Below are 20142 nucleotides of genomic sequence, written 5' to 3' on the forward strand. Positions count from 1 at the left end.
CCATGAACTGACTAAGGCGAAGAGATCCATTTTATAACCACACCTCTGGTCTTATTCATGTGTGCTGTAGTTGAATCAGCCAAGCCGACCAGCCCCACAGGCTGGGAACTTTTGATCACCTAAGCTAACCAGGTTTGCTTCAACCATAGCCTGAGACCACTTACCAGAGTTCCAGTGTAGGACCTCGGAAGGTAAAGGAATCCACTGCCATATGCCTCCCATTACGTGTCCTTCCCCTCTTTCAAGGAAGACTGTGAATTCCCCTTCCAACTGTTTGTTTAAGAGCAAAGATTCAGGCACAGATATAAAATGTCAACCCTTTTTCTGTTGTCAAAAGGAGAATCACAGTTTCAAAAGTATAAAAATAAAAGGGCAGATGCCAGTTATTAAATTATTAGGTTTTTTGTTTTGATTTGAAAGAGTTTGACATTTTAAGCAGCCGTTTCTTTTCCACTCGCTTTTATTGGCTGGTATGGATTGTCTCTTTCAAATGCCTGTCATTGACATTAAACACAAAGTGGGAATGACCTCAATTGAGCCAGTCCCCAGCTGTGTGCTCCCAGTCCTATATTCTCTTACCATTTGAGGCTGAAAAATTCGGAACAGATGGAAGCCATTCAGAAAGTTGGCTTTGGGGGACCCCTGATTTCCACAAATGTGTTCTTTCCACCTCTAATCCACCAGTAATTCATGTTTAAGCTAATAGGTATCAAGTTACTTCTGAGAATCTTTTTCACAGCTTTATTGAAGTATAATTTATACACCATAAAATTCACCCATTTTAAGTGTACACTTCAATAATTTTTAGTAAAGTGTGGAGTTCTGCAACTGTCACCACCACAGAGTTTTAGAATATTTTTATCACTCCAAAAGATCCCTGGTACTCACCCCAGCCCCACTAAATCTACTTTGTCTGTTTCTGAGAATTTTATCCTGAGAAAGAAACCTTCCTTAAGACAGACTTATTTAAAGGAAGACTTGTTCATCTTATCCAGGGCTCCCCAACCTCCAGGATCTAATGCCTGATAATCTGAGGTGGAGCTGATGTCATAATAATAGAAATAAAGTTGCACAATAAATATAATGTGCTTGAATCATCCTGAAACCATTCCCCCTCTCCCCCCAGTCCCTGGAAAAATTGTCCTCCATGAAACCGGTCCCTGGTGCTAAAAAGGGTGAGTTGATACTATCTTTATCAGCTCATTTGTAGGCACACAATACGGTGTGCCTACACACACATCGGACAGGTCATGTGTGCCAGGAAACAGGGCTGAAGCCAGCCCTGCCACTGCCTTTCAGCCTGCCCTTGGACACCAGCACCTCTCTTGGGACATTTTGGGAGTCTAAATCCTACCCACAAAGGCAGTTTTAGAAGCAGGAATGATGAGTGTGAAGGAGCAGCTTTGAGAGGACCAATTAGAAAGCAACGCACTCTCCCCGGGCAGGTCAGGCAGTCTTTTCTGACTGATTAAGGCCAGAGCCTAACTCTTTAGGCACCCTGCTTTTCTGATCTGAGACAGATAGCAGATTAGAAACAAGAATCTATCTTCCCCCAATTTCTTCTCACTGGTTGAAAAGACACCTGTAATTAAATTGGATGTCTGCTGCCATTCAATTCTGCAGTTTTTCTTTGCCTCCAAAATCATTATGCAGCGGGTAGTTTCTAGCAGGCAGTGTTTTCAGACCATTTGTCATTTCAGTTGCAGCAATTGTATTTACCTGACAATTAGCCATTGGTTGTGGAGCATTGTTTCCAAATATTATGTCTGATATATCAAGATGGTTTTTACTTTCACTGAGATTAACAAAGGAAACCAACTGGGAACTTGCATTTTTCAATATTATTCCTCCAAAATACATCTTATTAGTGATTGCAGAGAGTACATATTTATTTCTTGTAAGATAAATCAGTTCTTTAAAATTATGCCAGTTGAGTATTTAAAATTATTAGAAAAAAACTATCCAGGGTTCTAATTGGGTAATTGGGTGTAGTCATCTGTCTGAAATAGATCAAGAATTTCCTTTAACTTAACCTCCAAGATAAGCCAGTAGTTTTTTGGCAAATGGTTTTACTGGGAGGGAAAGTAAATTTCCATTGATCACATTGGCATGTCTCCCAGTTTGTGTATATATCCTCTCAATCAAGTCCTAAGAGAAATATTTATTGTGTCCCTTGTTGTTCATAAGCCTGAAAAATGGTTTCTTCTTTGAAATCAGTATAAAGCACCACCCGCTGGCTTCCAAGGGGAATTTTATTTCAAACTTATTTATAAGCTTCAAAAGAAGTTCTGAGCAAGGTAACAGGAGGATATGAGTCATGTGTTTAGAAGTATGCTTAAATTATTATACAACAGACTTGACTTTTTGGCAGAGAAAAGGAAAACTTGAGGGAGAAAATATGCCATAGGCCCCCAGCCAGTGGGGTTTCTTTGTTAACTGTAAACAAGACACCCAATCCTTAGCAGGAAGTTGGCCTTCCTATAAATAATGTGTGTAGTCTCTGGATCATTTGATTCTGTTTTCAAAATGAGCGTGTGTGGCAGAATAAACTGAAAAGGAGGCAGCAGTAATTGATCAAGATTTCCAGGAACATAAACAAAATATTTTCAAAGCAACCTTTTGCAGAAGAATTGGTGTTAAATCATTGTTGCTAGATGGTATGCCCCGGTTCTATGTAATGGAAGGTTAAACAGATTCTTGAAACAACAAAAACACCCTTCAAAATGATCTATTTTTCCAGGGCAACACAAAAGGGGTTTGCCCATTTTTGTTTTGATTGCTTCAGCTTTAAACAGGAATGGTAATTTCAGTACACGGGCACTTTAGTACCTTGCATGAAAGCAAGACATCAATTGTTGAGATGTAATCAGAAAGTACATTGCCTTATGTTTTATTTCCTTTAATCATTCTTCTTCTTTGATGGAGTACTGGGCTTTCTAATAGAAAAGAGGAGTTTTAGAATTGCAGGCTTAGAAGAATGGTTTAGAATAGCCATCTTCAGTTTTTAAATTGCCAGGAGCCTGGTAATAACATGTCATTTTGAAGGTAATTGTTAACTATATCATTATATTGATATAAAAAAATGGATATCTATCTGTGAAAATAGATGTTAATAGCAAATCTGGTATTTCCAAGCCAATAATTGGAAATATTTTTGAATGATATACCCTGTAGTGCATTGCTGGAATACTGACATGCTAAACAGTTGGTTTCCTCATTTATTGAAGAACATATCATAGTCTCATTGGTAGGATATTCAGTGAGCGATCATCAGGAGATTTCTTTTCAATGATGTTGTGCAACTATCATGCCAGTTCTCATTCACTTTCTCCCAATTCATTTAAATTGTGATATTGATCACATTGCAATTAAGTGTTTGGGGGGAAATGAAATTCTATCCTATTAGTCTAACTTAATTAACTATTCTAAATCTTGAGAAATTTCTTCACTGCCTAATAAAGTTATTAATAAAATTAATAAGAAAGTAGTAAGCCTCAAGATATCTATCTCATGGTTCTGCAATAAAAGAGCAATTTGTTGGGGCATAAGCTCATAGCTGCTCCTGCAGATATGTTGGGGAAAAAAAATAGCCAGAAATCACCTTGGAAGAGAAAGTCAAATTACTTGAGATTTGAAATCCAAAGCCTATATAAAGTATGGCATTTCTGTTTCCAGGTTCATATTTGGTGCCATGGCTTTGTGCATGTTTTACCCTCTTAATTCTTGCCAGTGACATTCCTGTTTCAGAGTGATCAATGGTTTCTATTGTAGAACTGTGGGACCAAAAGTTGGAAGAAAACCAAGGGAGACATATCAGGAAATGTTTAGGGAGAATAACAGGCAGTCCAAGGAGATAGATAGCAGGAGTCATCGGAGAAAAAATAAGACTGGACAGGATAGCTGCATTCATTCATTTGCTGTCAGCTGCTACAGCCTGACACACGGGCATGTCTTCTCACCACATGGATTTTTTTTTTACCTGCCCTGGCTCATTCTGGGCAGACTTGAGCTGTTTAGCACAGCAGTACTTGTTCCTTGGGTTTTCTGCCCAGGCTCAGCAGGTTCTCGAAATCATTGGGATTTGGACAAGGAAAGTACAAGAGACTCAAAGCCTGTTTCTAACATTTACTGAGCACTTCTAATGACTTGGCCACAGGGATTGGCACTGAAATGCAGAAAAGAGTAAGACAGAGGAAGGAGTTCATGTTGTGATGGGGAAGATAGAGAAGTCATGAAAACTGTATCTTACATGCGGCAAGTGTCATAGTAGAGCTATGGAAAAGAAACCGTGCACACTCACAGAGTAGGGAATAATAAATTCTGCCTGGACAGAGCATCCAAGGAGAACTGGGCTGAGCTTTGGAGGATAGATTAGAGTTTCCCAAGCAAACAAAATGAGGAGGGCATTCAGGATGGAGGGACCAGCAAAACACAAAAGCAGAGAAGAACAGAAGCATGTGAAAATACTTGTACATAGTTTGCTGTAGCTGAAACTTGGGATAAAAATGAGAGGGTAATGAGAGGGGAGACTAAAGAAGGAGACAAGAGGCAAATCATGAAGGACTTAATCATAAAAATAAGCCATACAAATCAGGTATGACTTAATCATAAGAAATGAGCCCCTTATCCCATAAAGCAGGGGTCCCCAAGCCCTGGGCCACAGATCAGTATGGTGTGTGGCCTGTTAGGAACTGAACCGCACAGCAGAAGGTGAGCAGCAGGCAAGCGAATAAAGCTTCTCCTGAATGGAGTGAAGCTCCTCATCTCTCACATTATATCTGAGCTCCACCTCCTGCTCAACAAACTCAGTAAATGTAATGCACTTGAATCTACCCAAAACCACCCTCCATTCTTGCCCTCGTCCATGCAAAAGTTGTCTTCCATGAAACCGGTCCCTGGTGCCAAAAAGGTTGGAGACTGCTGCTGTAGAGCATATGGAACTACTGAAAGGTTTTACTCCACATATTGAAATAATCTTTATTTATTTTTAATTGGAGGATAATTGCTTTACAATATTGTGTTGGTTTTTGCCATATATCAACATGAAATAACCTTTACAGCAGAAATATGGACAATAGTTTGGAGATGGGTATACACAGAAACCAAGAAACTAAGAAGTTAAGAAAAACAACTAAAGCAGCAGCAGTAAGAACAGAGACCATGGAACTGGTTCAATATATTTGAGGAGATAGTGGGGGTTTAGTAATTAATTAGGGCTAAAGAATGAGGAAAAGAAGAGCCACAGTGTTGCCCACATTCCCAACTTGAGTAAATACATGCCTGGTGATACCACTCAGAAGATCAGCAGAGAACATAGGAGAAAGAGCATGGTTTGGGGGGGGGTGGAGCAGTACAGAAAAATGATGAGTTCAGTCTTTTTTTCTTTCTCTTCTTTTTTTTTAAATTAATTTATTTAATTGGAGACTAATTACTTTACAATATTGTGGTGGTTTTTTGCCAATACATTGACATGAGTCAGCCACAGATATACATGTGTCCCCCATCCCAAACCCCCCTCCCACCTCTCTCCCATCCCATCCCTCTGGGTTGTCCCAGTGCACTGGCTGTTTCATGCATTGAACTTGGACTGGTCATCTGTTTCACATATGGTAATATACATGTTTCAATGCTATTCTCTCAAATCATCCCATCCTTGCCTTCTCCCACAGAGTCCAAAAGTCTGTTCTTTATATCTGTGTCTCTTTTGTTATCTTGCATATAGGGTCATCATTGCCATCTTTCTAAATTCCGTATATATGCATTAATATACTGTATTGGTGTTCTTCCTTCTGACTTGCTTCATTCTGTATAATAGGCTCCAGTTTCATCCACCTCATTAGAACTGATTCAAATGTGTTCTTCTTAATAGCTGAGTAATATTCCACTGTGTATATGTACCACTGTTTTCTTATCCATTCATCTGCTGATAGACATCTATCTAGGTTGCTTCCATGTCCTGGCTATTGTAAACAGTGCTGCGATGAACATTGGGGTACACGTGTCTCTTTCAATTCTGGTTTCCTCAATGTGTATGCCCAGCAGTGGGATTGCTGGGTTGTATGGCAGATCTATTTCCAGTTTTTTAAGGAATCTCCACACTGTTCTCCATAGTGGCTGTACTAGTTTGCATTCCCACCAACAGTGTAAGAGGGTTCCCTTTTCTCCACACCCTCTCCAGCATTTATTGCTTGTAGAATTTTTGATAGCAGTCATTCTGACTGGCGTGAGATGGTACCTCATTGTGGTTTTGATTTGCATTTCTCTGATAATGAGTGATGTTGAGCATTTTTTCATGTGTTTGTTAGCCATCTGTCTGTCTTTGGGGAAATGTCTGTTTAGTTCTTTGGTCCATTCTTTGATTAGGTCGTTTATTTTTCTGGTATTGAGCTGCAGGAGCTGCTTGTATATTTTTGAGATTAATTCTTTGTCAGTTGCTTCTTTTACGATTATTTTCTCCCATTCTGAAGGCTGTCTTTTCACCTTGCCTATAGTTTCCTTCGTTGTGCAAGAGTTTTTAAGTTTAATTAGGTCCCATTTGTTTATTTTTGCTTTCATTTCCATTACTCTAGGAGGTGGGTCATAGAGGATCTTGCTGTGATTTATGTCAGAAAGTGTTTTGCCTACTGAGTTCAGTCTTAAACTTGTTGAGTTTGGGGTACCAGTGGGACATCCAAGTAAAGAGATGTAGTAGGAAATTGCATGTCAGGTGAGAATTCTGGACAGGAGAAAAGTTTCAACATAGAGCTATGGGAGTTAAGTCATGAGAATGGATGAGATTTCCCAGAGAAAATGACTGCACAGTAGTTTCCAGCATTTTCATAAGTCGGTATCTTTTATTTCCTGCACTGATGATAGTGAGATATGGTCCAAAAGAGTGGAACATTCAAGTGCTTTTCTCTTATTTTTAAAGTGCATTCTAGTAGTATGATTTCTTTTTACCAAAGTAGATTACCTTTCTGATTGTGTTTTGCTAGGTTAATATTAAAATTGACTGATCCTCCCTTTTCATAGTTGTATAGAGCAGGTGATTTGAAGTCAGACAGATGTGCACCAGGCATCAGAAGAAAGTCAGTCAGAGATGAAAAACCAGCCACGGATGAGTCACAGAGCCCAAAGTGAACAGTAAATCATTAAAAGTTAGTCATTAAACGCTAGAATCATCATTTAGAATCAACATTAAATGGACTGGATATATTACCCCATTTCATAGATGGACAAACTGAGGCAAAGTGTTATGCCATTTGTTGTAGCTGTGCAGTTAAATAAAAGCTGGGGTGATGTGCTTCACTCTCAGGTTCTTCTATAGCAAGCCAACACTCCTTCCTGCTTTGAACAATGAGAGTGAATTTAAAATATTGCTGAGAATATGGTGTGCTTATTTTTTAATTCTTTTTTTCCCCCTTGGATCTAGGAATCATACATAAAGGGAATGGAGAAAATATGTTCATTTCCCAGCAGCCTCCAGTCATAGCAACCATAATGGGTAATGGACACCAACGGAGCGTAGCCTGCACCAACTGCAATGGCCCCGCCCACAACAACAAACTCTTCGCTCCCGTTGCTTTAGCTTCTGGCCCTGATGGTAGTGTGTATGTTGGTGACTTCAATTTTGTAAGGCGAATATTTCCCTCGGGAAACTCCGTTAGTATTTTGGAATTAAGGTAAGTCTCCTCTAATCTCTATGTTTGCTTAGCGGATAAGGTGAAAGCAAGAATGAGATAACAGAGACAGACAAGGCATTGCACGAAGGAACAGAAAATGCAGTTGCCATATTGTAGTACCGAGCTGAGATGCAGGAATAGGGCCAAAGACATAGGTCACCATGCCTACTCCCACTTGAAGAAACCTTTGAGCACTGCTTTGGAGAACCAGGAAGTGTTGACATGCCTGTATGTGTGGCCTTCCCTGAGTGCATTCCTGACACTGATGTGGAGATCCATTCTGTCACATGCTCAGGTAAGTCACTCAACCCCTGCTCTGCCCATGACAAAGACTGATCAAAAATACATAGTATTGATTCTAGCAGGTAGAGGTGTTGTCAGAGCCAAAAACTACATTTTCTAAGTTCTCCAGGTCCAGTCTTTTGAAGTGGTCCATTCATTAAAAGGAAAATGGCCGCCTGTGTTTACACGACAGTTGAAGAAGGATTAGTTTTTTCATCCATAAAAGCTCTGATCCGTTGGAAAAAATGATTAAAGCATCCATCTTTAGACTTTCTCACTCTGTTTTAGGAATTTTCTTGAGAGGACAAAGTATTTTGACACCATTTGAAAGGAATTCATACCTTTTGGCACTGTTGTTCATATTTTGGAGTTACACAGAAATAACAACTAAAGAGACCTTGACTTAATCATCTTTATTTCTCCCTTTCTAAGGATTATTGTTGTTGTTCAGTTGCTCAGTTGTGTCTGACTCTTTGTGACCCCATAGACTGCAGCATGGCAAGCTTTCCATGGCAAGATTTTCACCATCTCCCGGAGTTTGCTTAACTCATGTCCACTGAGTCAATGATGCCATCTAACCATCTCATCCTCTGTCTTCCCCTTCTCCTCCTGCCTTCAATCTTTCCCAGCATCAGGATCTTTTCAAATGAGTCGGCTCTTCACATCAGGTGGCCAAAGTATTGGAACATCAGCTTTAGCATCAGTCCTTCCAATGCATATTCAGGTTTCTAAGGATATAAGGCACAAATATATGTCCCCTGGAGTCCTAGAAAAGGAAGACATCCTCTCCCATCCCAAGAGGGAGAGACAGATCTGTTTCCCCTCCCCTGGATAAACTAATAGAGCCTTCTCCTAATTGGTTGTGACAGTTTTATCCCTGACACATGCCTTCAGGACATGAGGCTGAAAATTTCCCTATGTTCCAGAAAACTTTGATGCCACCCTATAAACTCTTCCATAAAACAGTTCTTGCCTTGGGCATCACCTCAGTGACCTGAAAAGTAGTGACCAAGAACAGTGACTGGGAGAATAGAGACAATGATGGAGCAACATGTATGCACAGAGCACAGTCAGGACCAGTCAAATCACATGAAAAGTCTTGGGTCATTTTCATTTAACACTTATGATCACATAAACGTGGAAATCTGAATACATAAGGACATTCCTCAAAAGTTTTCAAATTCTCATGCTTTCCTTTGGAATCTACCTCCCTTTTCTCAGACTGAGTCTTTCATACCTACTTAGAGAACTCTTCTAGTCCCAAACCCCCATCCATTTTTCACATTAATTCACTCCAGTTTTAATACGTTTCTTAATTATAATTGCAAACGCTGTCATAGAGAAAAAAGCTGTTAAATCCCTTGACTGATAAAAAAAATAGACTGTAAAATTAAGATTTTATAAAGATAAAGCACATCTACAGAGTCTAAAGAGGTACTAATTCATAGCACCCTGCCCTAATCAAATGTTCATGTACCTTGGGATGTCATACCTCACCAGGATTTGTCATTACAAGCAGTGTATCCCTTTGGGCACCTACTTACTGGAAAATCAATGAAGAAGGCCATGATGGTTGTAGCCTGGATTTGGAAATGTTTTATACAACATTCTACATTGTCTTCAAAATCCTAGGGATGCTCTGTCTACATGATGCCAAACATAGGTGGAGCACTGAACAATTCATTCACCATCTGAATGTTTCCAGGCATGCAGATATTGGCCCTTGCATACAGACCTTGCCTGGCTGACCCCATATAGCCAACCCTATAAAACCTATGTAACTAGCTCCTATATATTAATAGCTGCCTTCTCAGAGGAAAAAACCCATAGGATTATCTATAAAAACCAAAACTATTACTATAAAGAAAACCCAGCTAAATAGACTCCTTTCCCTTGTCATTTAAATGCAAATTTACCTAAGGTGGAGCAATTGTCATTAATTGAGAAGATTCTCTCTTGGTCAAGGGTCCTTAACAGTTCACAAATTTGCATTTTAGTCCAAAGTACCTTATGACCTTCCTTTAACACAAAGTCATTTGAAGAATAAAATAGAATAACTTGGACCCTAATTGCAAAGTGATTTTCTCAGTATAAGAAAAATTTTGTTTTGGACAGAGTGAAGTAGTTTCCAATCCCTATTCCTTCTTGACTTCCCTGGTGGCTCAGACACCATTTTCTCTCACTGTCATAGCTCTTCAAAGGCACAGGCGAGCACATACCATGAGCTCACACACCCAGGCTTTCACTTAGCGTGAGTCTGCCTAGCTGGCTCTTCTGAGCTGACATCCTATACAGCAGTTCTTCCTAACATTTTTCTTTAAGTTCTCAGACCTTTTTGAGAATCTATTGAATGTTATGGGCCTTCTCCCCCAGAAATAAACACATTCACACAAAACCCAGCCATTACATATTTTCATTCTCTCCCCATATCTCCACCTCCCACCTCCCACCCTAGCAACTTATCCCTGTGGATGAAGCCCTTTCATAGACTCATGGTTAAGATTCCCTGCATTTCTTTCAAGGAGAAAAAATTATTCTTCCTTGTCTACTCCCAACACTCTTGTGAATGGCCATCGGAGAAATAACCTGATAGAATATAAATATATAGATATGATCATTTAGATGTAATTAACAGGTAACTCCCTATTTGATGATAGTCAAAACCATCAACCCAGTCTATGACAGCAAACATTATCTGTCATGTTTAATCAGAAACTAGTATAGTCCTTATTAGAGTTACTTTAAAAAAAAAGTGTCCTGATCAGTAGTCTATTCTGTACACTTTGCATCTTTCACATATGACTGGTGAATTTATATATTTGCTTTATAACTTTTCCAAGTTTAAACTTTCTTGGGAGAAATAAGTTGACACAAGGTGGTTTTGCTAGCTTAATAACCATAATGTTCATTGAATTCTACTTTATATATAGAGAGAGTTCGTTTTGTACCAATTTTTGGTTGATGTTAAAATCAGTTAATTTAATCGCCCCCCCCCCAGCGCATATTAGTCATTTTATTTGGTTGAGTCATCTGTTTCCTTGGAAACACAAACTATATATAGTCACTATGTTAATTGGTTGCATTTAAAACTGAGTGGAAGAGCAATATTGTCAATAAGTTATTACAGAAAAAAATAGAGAACATTCTAGATCTTCACTCTCTGTCAGGTTATTCATTATATAACTTAACTACTCTGTTTTCTACTTTTGTATCTATAAAATTGTCAATTTAGTATTTGAGCATGTAAGAGGATACTCATCCTCTTACATGTCTTATACAGTTTAACCTGTTTTAAGATCCACAAATGTGTAGTTATCCGCCCAGTGTTTGATGACATCTTGAGAGGACATAAAGCTTGCCCCTACTGGGTGCCCTTCTATATTTCCTTCTCTTTCATCTTCTTGTTCTATTTTGGGCCACATTGAACAATTCTAGATGCCCCTTGACATTTCAAAGACTGGCAGACTATAGATTTTTCCTCTCAGCTCCACTGATCCAAACTGTCCCCAATTGAGTTTCTTTCATCTGACCTCAAAAGTGATTTCATTTTCATTGGTGGATGATCATTTATTTCCTCTAGCTGATCCCCCATTGGCTGAATGGAGAGAGTACAAAAAAGTCAGTTATGTCATTATTATTAGCAACATGCCAAGATCAATAAGATTATTTCTTGTTATTTAAGCATGTAGTATCCCTTTGCCTGTTTACTGCAGATTTCATCTGCACATATACATCTTAGTGCTTCCTTCCAGTGGGAAATTAAGATACAATAATAAAGAAGGGAAGCTTATAAGATCATGCAATTAAACCTGAGGGAATCTCAAAAATTCGTTCTGTGAAGTTTTTTTTTTTTAAAGATAGATTTATGAGATAGCTTAGGTTTAGATATCCCTAGTGCTTTGCTTCTCATGTTAAAATTTTAAACACACATACAGACACACATATTTCAGTAACTAAAAAGTGATATCACAGATTTATGAGCTTAGTGATAGAAGAGTCCATAGAGGTGTCTGGTAAAACGTAGTGTGCACTGCATCCCTGATGGTTGATCATCTTTACTTTGTTTATCCCTCTCAATAATAGAAAACTTACTTATCTCACCCAACAACCCACTGCATCTTTGGAATGCTCTGTTGAAAATTCTTCCTTATATTGAGCAAAAATCTGCCTTCATGAAACATCCACTCAGTAGTGGCAAATGTTTACATCTAAAGCACAGAAGCCACTTCCTTCATTTACCTGAGAAGCTTTCACAAATGTTAAGATAGGTACCTGAACTTTCTCTTCTTCATTCTCAGCATCCCCAAGTCCATCAACTGTTTCTCATCAATTATGACTGTTTCATCTTCCTTTGATTGTGACCTCAGAGTCATTTTTCAGTTTTCTAAAACTCACATGGGTAATTATATAAATAAAAACAGGAGACACCATATGAAGTGCTTTGTAAGAATTTAAATATGAGTATCCTCTTGCTCCCCTCTCATCTTCTAATTTCACAAATCTATTAAGCATAACTGGAAATGATTTATTCTTTGTAAAAACCTCATGCTGTTATTGTTAAAGATACCATGATTCTCCAGATACTTGTTTTGTCTTTCCCTTAAAAAGGAAAAAAGGAAGAAAAGAAAAGAGCCTACCAAGTGCTTCTTGGTGCCTTGAGTAATTTGGACTTGACAAATGTCAATGTGACATGAAAATTTTCTCTTGAGATTTTACTGTTTCTTTCACAGTGACTGGTTAATATTTCCCACATTGTTCTTAAGACTCAACTCCTGTCTTTGCCTGGAGATTGGGTAGAACTGGAATATCACCCATTTAGGGGCAGTTAGCATGATGAGGGACAGTAGAAGTTGTAGAGAGCTCTGTTGAAGGAACAAATGGAACACAGACTTTAAGGGCTCTGAAAATATCTGAAAAATGACCAAGAACCTTCCTCTCGTCAGCAACACTGGAGTTCCAAACAGAGAAACAGACTACATATAGATGAAATGGGTGGTTAGCTTTCCAGTTTAGTCTCATATATTAGCATTGTCACCCAAAAGCTCCATTTACCTCACACCCAAAACATCTTTGCTGACCTTCCAAGGGGCCCAAATTGCCACACTAAGAAATGCATTCCTCTGAGTTGAGACATTGGCTCTCCAAGAGTTCCCAACACGAGAACCTGTGTTGGAAAAATCCATCAAGCTAAAATCATCATTAATCACCGAGCGTGGATTCGTTTGTCAGATTGACTTTCAAGCGAATGGCTAGCTGAAAGCAGGGCCCTGAAAACAACGCAGGAAAGTTATGATAAGGCCAAGGGACAGAGGATGAGAAGGATAGTCTTAACTGAGGGTTTCCTAAAGTTGGAAGCTTTAAGAAGTGGCAGGAGTGGGAACTCAGTCTTCAAAGGAAGACTCCCATGAGAAGATGAACACCCAGGGAAGTCCATTCTTTGATATCAGATATTTTCTGACTAAGGATAAGGGAAGAAGCTAAGAACAGCATGAAGAACAAGCAAAGTGCTGCAACCAGCACAGAGCAGGCCAGGCAAACTCTCGTGACGTCTGGTCATGAGCCAGAAACTCCAAAGTTGGCTTACCCCTTTTTCTCCATCCGTGAAATGTACTAAAGAATGGGTTATACATCCTTACCAAAATGTACAAAGAATGGGTCATACATGATGCTAAATGAAAGAAGCCAGGCACAAAATACCACACATTATCTAATGCCATGTATATGAAATGTCAAGAATAAACAAATTCAGAGACAGAAAGCAGATGAATGGTTGCCTGGGGCTGGAGAAATGGGGTAAATGGGAACTGACTGCTAATGGGTACGGGGTTTCTTCATAAGATGATGCAAATGTTCTGGAATCGGATGATGGCCATGGTTGTACAACTCTATGAGTCTACTGGAAACTGCTGAATTGCACTTTTTCAAAGGGTGAGATTTGGGGGTATGTGAATTATATCTCAGTAAAAAGGTTTTTTTTTTTAGTTTTTAATTAAAAACGAATAGACAGCCCTTTTAATCTTGCAGGTCCTGAACAAAATCAAAGATCGACTTAAAGATCCTACCATCAGGAGCATTTCTTGCTCTGAAAAGATTTGCCTTTCCATACCTTTCTCCTCCAAACTCACGGCAAACTTCAAGTCAGTCAGTTGCCAGGTGGTGATGCCCACTGATGGGCCCAGGTGCCTGTGAGGCACTCACACACTGACACCTCAGCGTGCAGTCCATTGCCAGCTGGACAGCAAACCGACTTTGGTGGTGGCTCAATCCTAAATCTTTAACTAAAAGTAATTCTGAGACAGAACAAGGTCACACACTGGAAATAAATTCCGTCATTTTCTCTTCCTCCCTCTGAGATGTTAATGAGAGAAGCTGCTCTGCATAATATGGGACATCGTCCCAAATTCACGGTGACATTATTGGCATGATCAGAAGCGGCCACAAGAAAATCACACCACCCCCTCCCCACTCCTTGCCATCACCTAAGAATTTCAAAACCTTTTGGAGCCACACACATGGTTCTGTACCATGAGAGTCTGTGGCAGATGAAACCATGCTTTAATGAGATCCTTCTAGTATGTTCATAACTCGACTTCCTTCAAGAAGATCAACCATGTAACAGTGATTAGAGCCAGCCTTAAGCACTTTCACCCTATAGTTCAGAGGCCACAAAAATAAGCAAGTGTCTAGAGACAAGGAAACTGAAAGAAGTTTAAATGCCTGAGGCCAGATTTCTAATCACATCACATCACCCTTACCTTTTGATTTTTTGTGTCAGCCCTGGGGATACCCACGCTTTAGAGGTGGCCCCATGAAATAGAAGGGGCTTCCCTGGTGGCTCAGTTGGTAAAGAGTCTGCCTACAATGCAGGAGAGCCAGGTTCGATCCCTGGGTCAGGAAGATCCCCTGGAGGAGGGCATGGCAACTCACTCCAGTATTCTTGCCTGGAGAATTCCATGGATAGAGGAGCCTAGTAGGCTACAGTCCATGGGGTCACAAAGAGTCAGACACAACTGGAGTGACTAATACATAAAACGGAAAAGTCAGTGGATCATCACTGTCGCCCACCTAGTCAAATCCCAAAAGGATTCTCTTCAACAGGAGTTAAATCGGTAGTTGCAGATGGCTTCAAAGGAAATCATTTTGTATCTTCTCTTCTTTCCTGATGTTCCCACTAATAAGAACATTTTCTAGTTTAGATAAAAAGATTTGTTATCTTCATGATTTTCAAAATGACCTAAGGGCCAGGTTTAAAAGGATTTTAAAACTCCAATGACTATATTTCACAGATGATTATAACCTTTTAATTCTGGGCAGATTTGATCCAAGGTCAGGCCTATACACAGACTGTGCTCCCTGGGCGAGAAGACCCATACCCCATCCCAGAGTAAGATACCCTAGGCAGTTCCCTGTGCCAAGCTGTTAACAGATCAGGGACCCTGAAGCATTCTGCTGTTTCTGACATGACAGTTCTGTTTTACCCACCCTGGTTGCTCCCTCAGAGCATGAGTAGCTGGCCAGTACAAGGCCCTCGTAGTTTGATGTAAACGATGTTTTATTGAAACTTTCTTGATGCAGCGGTTTTGATGCCAAGTACATTCTATCATGGTTGAAGAAAAATGTTTTATACTTTCAATTTGTTAAATTGTTTAATATTGCTAAATACTTGTGCTAATGTGCACAAGCGATGTCCCTATCTCACCTCTACAATCATATAAGTGGCTTAAGCTTGGGTTGGGGATGTCTGTTGTACATAGACTTGATAATGAAAGAGTTTGCATTTTGATAAAGTGACTTTCAAGTTAGAGACTTGCATGATTAGACCCTTTGCAGTGGGTACTTCTTTAAAACAGCCCAGGGGTTCTTAAGCCTTATTCTGCCTCAGAATCACCAACTGAGTTTGTTGACAATGGAATTCTTGGGCCCCACTCCCACTTCCAGATTCTGATTTGGCATGACTGGGGAGAAACTGCACATGTGGCAAGAGCTCAGCTGCTTCCAATGAAAACAGTCCAGAGAGAACTTTTTGAAAAAAAAACTACCTTAGAGCTTTAGCCCAGTCACCAAGCTGGATGGATGTTCAGTCATCTTTGCGCCATCTTAGGATAAGCAGCCAGGAGGGATTGGGTCCACTTTGGCTTACCCATCTGACTGAGTGATCCCTATGGAGTCCCTCTACTGACCACAAGCTGAGTTAGGAATAGGTGTGTCTGGTTCAATTTGGTTTGTTGGATGATACTGATGACTCTCCGTTTGCTTTTACTTGCTATTCGTGGATACCTTGTGCACCCTAGAAACAGAGATACCAGACATAGGTAAGCAAATCACATGGGTGGGTGCCTAATGTCCCTTCCTGCCTAAGACATCACCTCCTAATGCTAATAGGGAAACTTTACTTCTTAAATAAGGTTAAAGGAATAATGTGAATGTTAACTTAGGAGTTATAACTCAGGTAAGTGTTTTCCAAAAGGAGAGCCCCACTAAGTGAAATTTGCTGGAGGATCAGAATGTACCAAAAAGAAAACACGATAAGAGAAAGTTGGCAGTTAAGTACTTCCTGGGAAAGCAAAGCCTCCAGTCTCATGGTGTTTTCTTAGGTGATATCACAGATGAGTCTGTAAGTTCGAATAGATTTGATGTTGTGGACTCCCCTGGTGGCTCAGATGGTAAAGAATCCTCTTGCCAATGCAGGAGACAAGAGATGTGGGTTTGATCCCTGGATCAGGAAGACCCCCTGGAGGAGGGCATGGCAACCTACTCCAGTATTATTGCCTGGAGAGTCCCATGGATAGAGGAGTCCTGCGGGCTACAGTCCATGGAATCACAAAGAGTCAGACACAACTGAGCGACTAACACTTTCACTTCACTTTCACTTTCAAGTTGCAAGTAGAGAAAGAGATGGCGCAGCAGTCTTTCTACTTCCAGGAATTTAGTTGACGAGTATATTAAGAGAATGTTCTTGAATAAGATTTCTCCATGTTCCTCTTATGCAACCTCATGGTTTCTATTTTACCCCATAAAAAAAAAAAAAGATAAATTTTAAACTGACCATTTACTGACAATGGCATATAACTCTGAAATTAGTCATAATAAGTATGTCTATTCAACTTTTTAACACATTACACTTGTCAAAACTGTTCTAAGTTACCTGAAATTGCAAAGGGGAAAATTGAATTTGTTCACTTTCTAATGCCAATTGTCATCAAAATGGCAGTGATGGGGTTTGTCATTTGGATTCCATTTGGGAGAGGCACTTCCCAAATGCCAGTGCACAAGATCAGCCTTGCTACTTTGGCATAACTGATTCCTTAAGCAAATTAAGTTGGTTATCAAATTGCTTGCTGGTAAAATGTTGCACAGTATTAATTATGAGCATTAATTGCCCATTTAACAATCTATGTGGTTTTAACTGGCATGAATGAAGTGATATTTGCTAAGTTATCTTTGCTAAGTCTCCATCCAGGCATTGCTTGCATGGAAAACTAACCAGAAGATGACAATAAGTCTAACACTAAAGTTATAATCTTCACATATTTCAAATCGCAATATGTGTTTAGACACAAGGGATTAGAACAAATTGGAATGTGTTCCAGTGGTTTTTCTTTCTCAGGTTTGGCATGTTTTCACAAAGTAGAAAGAAACCAATCTCAAAAGAGCTGAAGTGCACTTGGGAAATGGCATGAAATGGCAAGAAATTGCATCTCAGTATAGGAGACCTTCCTGACTGTTGGCTGTCAAGAAAATAGCAATCAGATTTGAATTTGGCGCATTTGGGCTATTCCATTTTCTAAAGGCCAGTGCACAGAGAACAGCCTTGCAAAGCAACATAGTTAGAAGAAGATTGTAACACTGAATTTTTTTTGTCACTTTCAGAACAAGAGTATTCTGAAGGTATTTATTTTGCACACTCAGTCACATACAATCTAATCTAATATTGGTCCAAGCACAGACTTGTTAGTGACCCTGGGTGAGCTTTCTATGTGCCTGGGTTTCCTCAGTTGAGATTTGAGAAGAATGATAATTTCAAGTTCCCTCACAGGCACTTTGAGGATATTCAATAATAAATGAATGTAATGCATTCCAAAGTGTTTTTGTGCGAATAACATTTCTCTTGGAAAAATAGCCTATGGACTTTTCCTAAACAAAACATGATTAATCTCGTTCAGTTGAAACTTCCACAAGCTGGCTACCAAAGTACTGAAGGTTGTTTTGGGGAGGGGTGTGACCCCTTCTTTATTCTAGAAATATCTAAGGGCACTGGAAAATTTTTATTCTCAAGGCAAAAAGTACACCTAAATATGTGAAAACTTGTACTCAAACCCATATTTAAGCAGTCTTTGCTACAGAGATGCTTTGTCTCATATGACTGCCAAAGCAATACTGGAATCTGTCGGGCCCTTCACAGTTTATTTACAGCAGCTGGCATGGTAATTCCAGGGTTGAAGATGTCCCTGGAATCTACCGGACTCTCTTATTTGATGAAGGTAAGTAGAAAAAAATCAAGTATTCCAATTGGAGTTGATTTTTTTCCAATTAAAACTATAAACTAGATCTCAAGTCAGTATTTGCCAGCCTTACTATCATTAACATACATATGCTTAGAGGGCAAATGGCAATTACAAATACAATCAGGAACATGCCAGTCTTTAAGAGCATCTTAATTAGTCTAATGACCCTCTCCCCTCCATTTTGCTTGGCTAAGTAGCCAAGGCCTGATCTCTTCTATGTCTTAGATTCATGTCCTACAGTTTAGTTCAGCACTTACTGAACATCAGCCCTGTCAGACCCTCTGTTGGCACTGAGGTAGAAAGGAAAGGTTCCTGCCTGCAAAGAGTTCACAGAGTAGTTGGAGAGAGAGAGGTGTGGAGGGGAAAAAATAGTGCTTACACCCAGTATTCAGATCTCAGTTTCTAATACCATTTTTCAATAAAAGGACTAGGGATACTTGGAGAAATGATTCATTCTAGTGCCAGGGCAGGTATCGTATAAGATGAGCCTGGAGCATCGTGTAGTTCCAGAAAGTAGCACACCCACATTGATGGCGGTTGATGAGGGGCACACAAGCCAACAGAAAGAGCTCCCAGGGGCTAAAGCTGCAACAATTTGAGCAACAAAATCAAGTAGTATTGGATTTAATGCAAAATATAAAGCAAATATCCATGAGTCCATACTGATAGGAAAAAAAATGGTTGAGTTCATAAATAAATGGAGAAGAAAACATAAAGTTGGCATGCAGAAGAACTCCAAATAATTTATATAGATACTTGACCCTCAAGGAGGCACACTCCCTGCTCTTTAAGTGTTGTCTTGGTGGAGTAACTTCCTCAAAAGAATACAGTGTGGAAAATAAGACAGAAAGAGTTAACTTGCAGAGGACAAACCTGACGAACACTACCTCAGCCAGGTGATTGAGGTCGACATTAACAATGATAAGCCATGTTGATATTATGTACCCTTGATTTGATTTGATGAGAATGGCACTTTACCCCTATGGTCTTCCTTCCCTGTCTAACTGTGAGAAAAAAAAAAATCAGACACATTCCAGTAGGAGCATCCTACAAAACACCTGACCAGTACTCCTTAAAACTGTTAAGGTCATCAAAAACCAGCAAACTCTGAGAAACTGTCACAGCCCTTTGGAGCCTAAGGAGACTGGGAGGCTAAATATAATTTGGTATACTAGATGGAATCCTGAAACAGAAAAAGGATATTAAGTAAAAACTAAGGAAATCTGAATAAAATATGAACTTCAGTTAATAATTTTAAAAAATAATGCTAATATCATCCGTGCTGCTAGGTAACATGTTCCTCCTATCTGCTCATTTCTCTCCTTTCTACTTCTGTTGTAACACTCCTATTTACAAGTCATAGCCCATTTACTGATCTGACTCCCCCACTAGACTGTAAGTTTCATGAAGAAAAGGGCTTTGCTGTGCACACAAGTAGGTCTCCTGACCATAGCACAATTCCTTGGCACATTGTTTGCACTTAGTAAATATTTTTTAATGACTCCATGAGCAAATACAAACAGAAATAGTACCAAGGAAGGAATGCAGGTGAGAGATGGCAGAACCTTGGACTGCGGACAGTGGAGATAAAGACAAATGGGCAGATTGGAGAAGAGTTTAGGAGGTAGAATTTTTTTTAATGTTGTTTTACTGGATATAGGGAATGGCAGAAAGAAGGAGTAGTAAAGAATGGC

The 20142-nt window shown here is 39.5% G+C and overlaps 1 protein-coding gene across 1 annotated transcript in view; it reads left to right on the forward strand.

Moving 5' to 3' along the window:
- The window catches only part of TENM1 (teneurin transmembrane protein 1), a 413153-nt gene that overhangs the window by 285285 nt on the left and 107726 nt on the right, over positions 1-20142 (forward strand). Inside the window, exons 19-20 of the mRNA XM_040266625.1 lie at positions 7412-7661; positions 16235-16255. Coding sequence (XP_040122559.1) covers positions 7412-7661; positions 16235-16255 — 271 coding nt within the window. The remainder of the gene's footprint in view (positions 1-7411; positions 7662-16234; positions 16256-20142) is intronic.

The sequence above is a fragment of the Oryx dammah genome, unplaced genomic scaffold, assembly GCF_014754425.2.
Source record: "Oryx dammah isolate SB20612 unplaced genomic scaffold, SCBI_Odam_1.1 HiC_scaffold_23, whole genome shotgun sequence".
NCBI lineage: Eukaryota > Metazoa > Chordata > Mammalia > Artiodactyla > Bovidae > Oryx > Oryx dammah.